We start from the raw sequence: 9,489 nt of genomic DNA, 5'->3' as shown, positions 1-9,489 counted from the left end.
GCCGTTCAATTTAATTAATTATATGAAGTACTGAGGAAGTGTTGCTACTTCATAATTACCTGCTTGCTCATTGGCAACACGAAACTCCTCTCTTTACCGGCTGTACATAAATAGCAGGTGCTGCTATCAACATATGGAGAATTACAAAAATAATATTGTAAAACATGTAAGAATTGTTTTAAAAACGGTGCATTTTCTATAATTAAGACTCACATGTTCTTATTATTTTATTTATATTTGTATATGAATCAGATTAAACAGATAGCTGCATCAATTAATACAAACTAGCATATTAATCACCCGGGAAGCAGTGACTTTTTTTAATACCAGAGCTTTTTTCTCTTTATTATTATTATTATTATTATTATTATTATTATTATTATTATTATTATTATTTAATACTACAAACGGGTATATAGTCTTACCTCTAACAATCTGGTATTCAGTAATAAGAACTCTATACCGGTACCACTAACTGATTTATTTATTTATTTGTAACCAATTTTTATTTTATTTTTTTTCTGTAAATTATTCAGATATCTTTTATAGAACGAAACACCCAGCGAAATACTATCTTGTCAAAAGCTTTTCGACTTAGAACAAATTGAGAGCAGAAGTTTAATTTAAAAAGCAGTATAAAACACAGGACTTAAAAAAGCATATGAACAGATTTTATTGGCGAGGTTTTTAAACATTTAAAAAGCACACACATTTGTCAAATATGGGTTATTGATAATATGCCTAAACGCATTCATTCAATTTTAAAGGCCGTAGCTCTTCATCACTTTGGGCGAAATAAAATCAGTTCTCATTTAAGCGACTCTCTTTTACAGTAGTTTATTCATCTCATTCATCATAGCGCCCCCTGCCACATATTTTATTTAGAATAATGTCCTTTTAAATTGTACTCGGTAAAGAATTGGCGTCAGTGTCATTATGCCTATAGGTTTAGCAGCAGCACGACTGTTATATTTGTAATATACCAGAATAACAAGTGAGCTATCAACATTTACAAGCCGTGTTACTTTAAGCTGCATAAGGTCTGGGCTACTGGTCTTTAAAAACACTGGGAGATGCAAGTAAAACGGTCGACGTGTTATAGTAATGCATCTGCACCGCAACAGATTTAGGATTCCCAGATATGACTCCAGTCGTTCTGCAAAAGTTTAAAGCAAGCCCAAATTAATTATCCGTCGACTTGTTTAAAAAATGTTTAATCTTCAGAAAGATTTGATAATTCATAACAAATAGTTAGTTTGTTGTCTAAACAATAACAAACGCAAACTGAATAAAACCAGTGATTAAAATGTTGCATACGGACTTTATCAATATTATTCACAGTCAAATGAATGCAGTAGTCTATGACTTATTTAGAATTCGGCTGTTTAAAATGCACGTGTACACATGTACAACTCGTACTGTTTCTCTTACCTGCCACAACAAAATTGTAAACTTCATAAATATTATCATATACAAATTGTTGTCATAAATGGACATTTTCTTCTATTTGTTTAAGTGCGCCAATGTAATGTCTACATGGTAAATATCTTAGCAGTTTTATTATTATTATTATTATTATTATTATTATTATTATTATTATTATTATTATTTAAATCTCTGTCTAAAAAAAACTATATTGGTTAATAGGTTTATATTATTTAGGACTAATATGAATGTACATGTAAATGCCATTTAACATATTTCCATGTACTTATTAGTGGCCATATTGTAAAGAAAACTGTTTAACGAATATGAACTACCGGCATGTTTTTATTGGACACAGCCTATAGGTGACTTTACAAAAGGTAGGCTATATAAATGTTATATAATTTACAAATGAAACTCAACAACAGAACTCCACACGAAACTGACAAACATTGTACATGTTTTATTTATGCAATGACATGATTAATACTTATTAGTTATGACATTGTTATCAACGATAACATGTATGCAGATCATGGATGATAATCTCAGGTGATCCCAATAAACTATTACCTATTTTCAACAGTTTTGTTAGGCATGCTGTGGAGCATCTTACCCCCAAGACGGGTAATAATAATACTTTTTATGAAAGCTAACGCCTCCCACAGGCTGGTCAGTGCAGCACTAAAATACTGTATGCGTACCTATGGTATATTCACATCTAACGTTATCACATTGCCTCTTGTTTTACATTTCTGTAGATATAACAAGCATACATGTGAAATATGCTCAATTTAACATTTTGGGTAGAATTAGAAAATAGTTTCATTCAGTTTTCATGTATTTTAAATCATCTAGGAAAGGTGACAGAAAATCTATTTGCAGCTTTTTGGGAAACTATAGACCTACACGATATGCTGATTAACAATATCTTAGATTATTGCCTTATAGTGAACGCAGGTGTTAAGAACATCTTAATAATTAAACAGTGTCAGAGTGAGTAATGAGTTGTGCTGGGAAACAACAACATATGTTTTCTTTAAAATTCCTTTTTTCTATTGCATTGTACCAATAACTTATACATGTGTTTACATGTAAAACAAGGTGCCGGCGAAACGCCGTTGAAAAGGTCCAATGTGAGTTTTACCTTTTAAAAAGATGTTCATGAAATTAAATACATTCATTTTTAAAAACTGAAGTAGTAAAATAAAAAAAAGAATAATAAAAGAAGTTATCCATTTGTTAGATGTTATGTAAAAGTACACCAACTCAAAATTAAGAAATTATATATATATATATATATATATATATATATATATATATATATATATATATATATATATATATATATATATATATATATAAAGAAACGAACGACCCGCAGTGTGCAGAAGCACACACTCTTCAGCGAGGCAATTCCATTCTCCAGTGATTTCAGTCAGGTTGCTGAGTCCCTTTTCACAGGGCGAGGGGCGGAGATGAAATATTCAGATGAACTGGAGTGACAGATCCTGGTTTCCAATGCTCTCAGAAACTCAACTGCTCCTGCCTTCAACTCTTCACTTCATAGTTCTTAGTACTAAAAACATCGGGCGCTAGGGGATCGTGGCGTTGCCTCCATGCAGGCACTTTGTTGATCTTTGTGGCTGATTTTTTATTTGCCTTGCTCTCTTTATGTTGATTGTTTTACACACCGGTTGTTTTTATAGCATTTGATTTTTTTTTGTACTGTTTTGGAAATAAAAACAGAAAAGAAAGAAACACACACAAACAGCAATGTCGTATCCTCAGGGTTACCTTTACCAGCCCCCGGGCTCTTTGGCTCTCTATTCTTGCCCAGCTTACGGGGCGTCTGCTTTGGCCGCCCCAAGAAGCGAGGAGCTGGCGAGGTCTTCGTCTGGTTCAGCGTTTAGTCCTTACCCGGGATCGGCAGCCTTCACTGCACCGGCCACGGGCTTCACCAGCCCGCTGCAGTACACCTCGGATCCGGCCACTGGATTCCCGTCATACATGGTAAATCAGACATTACTTTATAGTTTGTATGAATTGTTACTGCATTGGCATTACTGCGCTGAATTAGAATATAATATAACGGGGTGTCTTGCCAAACAGCCTAGCCTGCTTGCATTTTCCTTTTTATAAAAACAGTTTAAAAAAAAAAGTATTTCTGAAATTATCTGTGTGTTTTAGCTGCTCACAATTTAAAAGTTGTATCTCTGGCAAATGGTTATTACAGTAGGCCTTTCGTGCAATACTGTTTTGCTAACAATTGCTAATCGTTTGTTTTTACTGTATTCTAATTGACCATATGTTTAATAACGAACATATTGTTGGCAGGTTTATTTTCATTGCACCCATGACCAGATTTCAAACATACACAGGTTATATACAGAGCTATAATTTAATTGAAGCTTGAGTAGTCGTAATAATAATAATAATAATAATAATAATAATAATAATAATAATAATAATAATAATAATAATAATAATAATAAATGTACAGTATAATTTTTGATCAACGAATTTAACATTTATTTTGTAATTTACCGGTAATATGGAATTAATCAATTTTAATATTGTGAATACTTATTTATAAATTAAAGATCCATTTTATCAACCGGAAGAAAGTATCAGTGGGAAACAAATCAAGCTGTTTTGAAACTGCATTTTTATGTCGAACATAATTATGTAGCTCATTGACAGTATAATTTAAAACAGCAAGTGACTGAAATGCATTTCAAACTCTTTGGGAATATGCTAAGTTAAATAAGCATAATTTAAACGTGAAGGAGAATTAACATGTTCATGTCATCACTTGAAGTATTTTAAAAGGTGCATATCTATTGATTTGCCAATTGGATTTGCAATGTTAAGTTAAGACTTTTTTTTTTTTCTTGACCCCCAAAATAGGAAACTGAGAGCAAGAAATAAACAGGCCCCTTAAAAGTACCAGTGCATGTTAAGTGAATCACTGACAACACACACACACACACACACACACACACACACACACACACACACACACATATATACCATACCGTATAATGCAATATTTTCTTAACACAATAAAAGCAATGCCATTGTGTTAATCAGAATCATATTTATAGTACGGTAGTCTGTATTATTTAAAATAATAACAACAACAGTAATACTACGACTACTACTACGACTAATAATAATAATAATAATAATAATAATAATAATAATAATAATAATAATAATAATAATAATAATCAAGCATTATACATTTAATTCGTAAAAGATCAGTGTCACCATATGTGACTAACATTTAATATAGCCAATCGGTATAATTAAAATGCAATATTAAAACGTTGACAGCATGGACATTTGTTTTTATGATGTTCACATTTTGACAGCATGGGAATTTCTTTTCAAGGGTTCACCTTACGATGCCCACACAACAGGGATGGCAGGAGCGATTAGTTACCATCCATATGGAAGCCCGGGGTATCCATACCAGCTAAACGACCCAGCTTACCGAAAGAATACGACGAGAGATGCCACAGCCACCCTCAAAGCTTGGCTCCAGGAGCATAGGAAAAACCCGTACCCCACCAAAGGAGAAAAGATCATGCTGGCCATCATCACCAAGATGACCCTGACCCAGGTCTCCACCTGGTTTGCCAATGCCAGGAGGAGACTTAAAAAGGAAAATAAAATGACCTGGGCTCCAAGGAATAAAAGTGAAGACGAAGATGAAGATGATGGGGACGGGGAAAGAAAAAACGAACATTCAGAAAAGAATCAGGACAACAATGAAACTTCGGCTGAGGACGAAGGTAAGCTGGGTGTACACAGTGATACACAATTCACTAAACAGAACACTAAAACATGAATATTTACAACATGATTATGTTATAATCTAGTGGTGCATTTTTTATTTTATTTTTTGCAATATATATATATATATATATATATATATATATATATATATATATATATATATTATGTTGAATTAAAAAAATTAAACGTACAGAATTCGTAATACAATCTTTATACTAATACGACTACGTCTAGTAATAATAATACGACTACGACGACTAATAATAATAATAATAATAATAATAATAATAATAATAATAATAATAATAATAATTAACAGTAACAATAGGGTTCTACAGCATCGTCGTTGCTTGGCACCTAATACATGGTGAAAACATTACACCAATCCTATACCAATCCATTCTATAGGACTGACTAAACTTTTGAACACCTGTCGTACGTCCCATAGAGCAAACAATGCTGTTTAATAATTATTTAATAACTATTAAATAATATTTGTAATTCTGTCATGTTCAAACTGTGATTATTTTATATCGTATTTTATTACTGTACTCACAACTAATAACACGTTGTTTTCCCTGTTTGATTTAGGCATTGGTTTGCACGTTGACAACTTAACAGACCACTCTTGCTCTGCGGAGTCTGACGGGGAGAAAGTCAACTGCAGGAACGTGGACAGCATGTGCGAGTCTGGTTCAGAAACCAAGCACAAACTATGTGATGATGACGATGATGGTGAGGACAAAGAACGGGGTCGAGGCCTGTCTCCTAAGCCTGTGACATCCTCGCCTCTGACCGGGGTGGAAGCTCCCGAACGTAATCACGAGGACACCTGCAGAAACACACATAAAACGAGCCTGGATAAAATCATTTCTTCAAGCTCACAAACTCAGACCATAAAGCCTAAGCTTTGGTCATTGGCAGAAATAGCCACTTCAGATCCAAAACAGCACCAGGGGCAACATTCTCCTTCCTCGGTATTATCTTCATCAACTCTGTCATCGACGTCTTCAGCTAGCACTGTTTACCCTGCCTCTTCAATCCTAGGAAGGCCTATTTATTATACGTCTCCGTTTTACAGTAATTACACAAACTATAGCAACTTCAGCCCTTTGCAGAGCCAGGGGATCTTGAGGTATAATTCTGCTGCTGCGACAGCTAATGAGGGGCTCAGTCAGACTGTAATAAATACGACCTCTATTCACAAACAGAGCAGCGACTCTCTAATAAAAAGTAACTCAAACCAGGTAGAGCAACACTTCAGGCTCGCTAGCTTGGAATCCAGGAAAGGTATGTAGAGCAATACTGTATTAACAGTTGAATGCATCACTTTAACATTTTAACAAAAACACAACAACAACAACAACAACAACAATAATAATAATAATAATAATAATAATAATAATAATAATAATAATAATAATAATAATAATACATACATACATACATACATACATACATACATACATACATTACATTAAAAATGGTTGGTTTATTTACACTTATTTTCGATAGTTAATTTAAATACAACAACAAATATCCTGCATCTGGAATTAAAGCGTAGTCTTTTAATTACATTAATATAGTATTAGACTGACATAAAACGCATTGCAGAGGTGGTTACTTTAAAATGGAAAGACTTCAAGAACAAAAGATGGTGGAAATTATTTAGTGAAACAGATATTAACAATGAATGCATTGGTTAAAGGTTAATATAGAAAGTACATAATGAAGAAAAAATACATTTGTTTTATTCAACACAGTATAATGCACCAATAAAGAAATTAACAGTTAGATATATTATACCTGTTATGTTTCTTTAGTGACAGTGTATGAGTGCCACTGAGATGGCTGTGCTGTGACTAAATGGAGGTTGTATTTTTGACAGACCCCAGTGTGGTGTGCACAGTAGGAGCCCAACCATACCAATAGAAGAGTAATACAAAAACAAAGCAAGGAAGTTGGTATGCTTTTTGATTTTGTCTAATCCTTAGGTAAGGGACATTGTATTTGTTTAATCATTAACATGAATATATATATATATATATATATATATATATATATATATATATATATATATATATATATATATATATATATATACACACACACACACTATAATAGCAGACATTATAATGTGTGTTGGTAGTGGTGTTGCTGTAATATGCCTACAGCATGCGTTATTATATTTTATTTGTTTGAAGGTTTTCAACAATACTTTTTAATGTTTTCTTATTTTATTTCTTTTATTTTTTTTATTACACAATGTTATTAGAATGGTTTATAATAATGTATACATTCTATTTATTTTCTTTTTTTCATTTGTTATTCTCATAAAGTATTTTTTATTTGTTCTCAATATATAAAAACAAATTTGAAATATATATTTTCAACTATTATAATTAGTCATCAAGTCAATGAGCACTTTAAAAGATAAGTGTGTATTCCTAGTCTATGTAATTATTATAGCATGTTAGTTAAAAATCAATTTATACAACTGTGTTGGATTTGGCTGATTTTTTTTTTATTTTTTTTTTTATTTCCTTGGTCCACAGGTAGGTGTCACAATTGCTTTGACAAAATGTGAGCAAGCCATCATTCCCCCATCCTCTATTTTAAAATCATTTTCTAATTCTGGAACACACCTTGGGCCACTGTAGAAAAGAAGACCCACTGTGTGCTATACTTTCATTCTACAGAAACTAATCAGTTACCTATGAATTAATTGTGTGTGCAACATTATGTGCATTTGTTGGTATAGTAGTTTTCCCCTATGTTAATTTGACTTTGGGAAAAAAAAAAAAAATCTGTTATTTCTCAGGATTCCTTGATTGCTTCATTGCCACGGTATATTGTATACTATAGGTGTGACATGAATTACTGTAAAACATATTTGTAAAAGATGTATAATGTAGGAAAAAATGTCTGATGAACTGGAGTACTCTTAAAAAGTGGAAAACATTTGATATTTATTTTTGTAATAATGGCGAAGAGCCTATAATTTATGCAAGTTGTATTGCAACGAAATCTGAAATTTGTTTTGTAAATACATTGACTGGTTTTTATTTGAAACGTACTGGCAAGTTAAACCATCTTTGGTTGTTAACAAGAATACTTTTACTAATTTATATCTTAAATTGTAAATAAAAACGGACTAGTCTGCAACAACAAAACGTGCCATATATTATTTAAACGAAAGTAATAAATACATTGGTGTTATTGTGCATATAATACAAATGTCTACATTTATGGCGATGTATTTTCTATGAACACCCGAATGGGTGGCCTAATAATGTGTATAGCCAATAATCCCGGGCAGAATACAATGATTCATTGTAAATGGAAAGTTCATAGCTTGATTTGCAATTACATCATTTAAACATATTTATTATTAAAAATGTTATTTGTAAAAAGGCTTCCACGTTAGACATTGTAGGGTAGGCAACGGTATTCCAGTCTAAGAAAGAATAATAACGTCTATTATTGTACGCTAATCAATCATACACTTATTTCCGAGGGCCTCGTCTATTTTACACCGTGATTAATAATGTTATGGGATGAAAGCATTATTAGATCCCAGCGGGGGTGATCCTGGGTGCTTTTAGCTTACTTTAACGGTCAGTTGGGGTTCATTATGAGCCGAAATTGAACAATTTATAAAATCTTGTCTAAACATCTGCCAGCTCCAATCGGCGATGTCTGAGGGTGGGAATTTTTGGACCAGTTGAAATTGATAAAAAGAGCTCCCTCTTTTTTTTTTACTTTAGTAAAAATATGAGGCCTTTTGTCGGCTTTTGAAAATTATCTCAGTACCTCATCCTTCAGAGTTTGTCAAGCTGATAGCTTTGTTTTGTTGCTGCTGTTTTTACATTAGTATCTAAAACAGTTATCCGCAGCTATATACCGACGTTGCTTTGTCACGTATAGGCATATGTAGCCTATAGAAAGTACAATCTGCCAAAAAGAAAAAAAAGTACATATTTTTTACGTAATATTATATTAATATAGATAATAATATGATGCACGGAGACAATTAAACTGTAATTCAAAAGTGCTTTGGGCCTGTTTTCTCATGTTTAGCCTAAAAACCATAGTTTTGCTTGATACAAACATATGTTTAAATGTTATAGTGATAGAACATTTTTATAAAGTACACAAGCTAACATATATGTATGTATATTGACCTTGGCAAGCAATTTCATAATCTACAATAATTGTTATCGTCGAGAATCACATAGCAGAGATTTAAAAAAAAAAATC

General features: G+C 32.4%; 1 protein-coding gene across 2 annotated transcripts; it reads left to right on the top strand.

Moving 5' to 3' along the window:
* The first annotated feature begins 2,947 nt into the window (after positions 1-2,947).
* LOC117399823 (iroquois-class homeodomain protein irx-2-like) lies at positions 2,948-8,402 on the top strand. 2 transcript variants are annotated; one of them, XR_004544158.3, is made up of 5 exons: positions 2,948-3,438; positions 4,823-5,225; positions 5,821-6,519; positions 7,118-7,223; positions 7,785-8,402. XR_004544158.3 is itself a non-coding variant. In XM_033999208.3 (5 exons), exons 1-4 carry the CDS (start codon positions 3,202-3,204, stop codon positions 7,159-7,161), a joined length of 1,383 nt encoding a protein of 460 aa, XP_033855099.1. In that variant the 5' UTR covers positions 2,948-3,201; the 3' UTR covers positions 7,162-7,193; positions 7,785-8,402. The 2 variants fall into 2 exon arrangements, 1 of the variants encoding a protein (XP_033855099.1); XM_033999208.3 differs by having other exon boundaries at positions 7,118-7,193.
* The last annotated feature ends 1,087 nt before the right edge of the window (positions 8,403-9,489 follow it).

The sequence above is a fragment of the Acipenser ruthenus genome, chromosome 4 (assembly GCF_902713425.1).
Source record: "Acipenser ruthenus chromosome 4, fAciRut3.2 maternal haplotype, whole genome shotgun sequence".
In the NCBI taxonomy this organism is placed as follows: domain Eukaryota; kingdom Metazoa; phylum Chordata; class Actinopteri; order Acipenseriformes; family Acipenseridae; genus Acipenser; species Acipenser ruthenus.
Note: the sequence above shows the minus strand (reverse complement) of the source record. Positions and strands in the feature narration are given on the sequence as shown.

What these genes read in the sequence shown, in the direction of transcription:
- LOC117399823 (XM_033999208.3), top strand. Translation starts at nt 3,202, where the DNA reads ATGTCGTATCCTCAGGGTTACCTTTACCAGCCCCCGGGCTCTTTGGCT. An exon ending in CTGGATTCCCGTCATACATG is followed by an intron (nt 3,439 to 4,822) that starts GTAAATCAGACA and finishes TTTCTTTTCAAG; the next exon opens with GGTTCACCTTACGATGCCCA. An exon ending in AACTTCGGCTGAGGACGAAG is followed by an intron (nt 5,226 to 5,820) that starts GTAAGCTGGGTG and finishes TGTTTGATTTAG; the next exon opens with GCATTGGTTTGCACGTTGAC.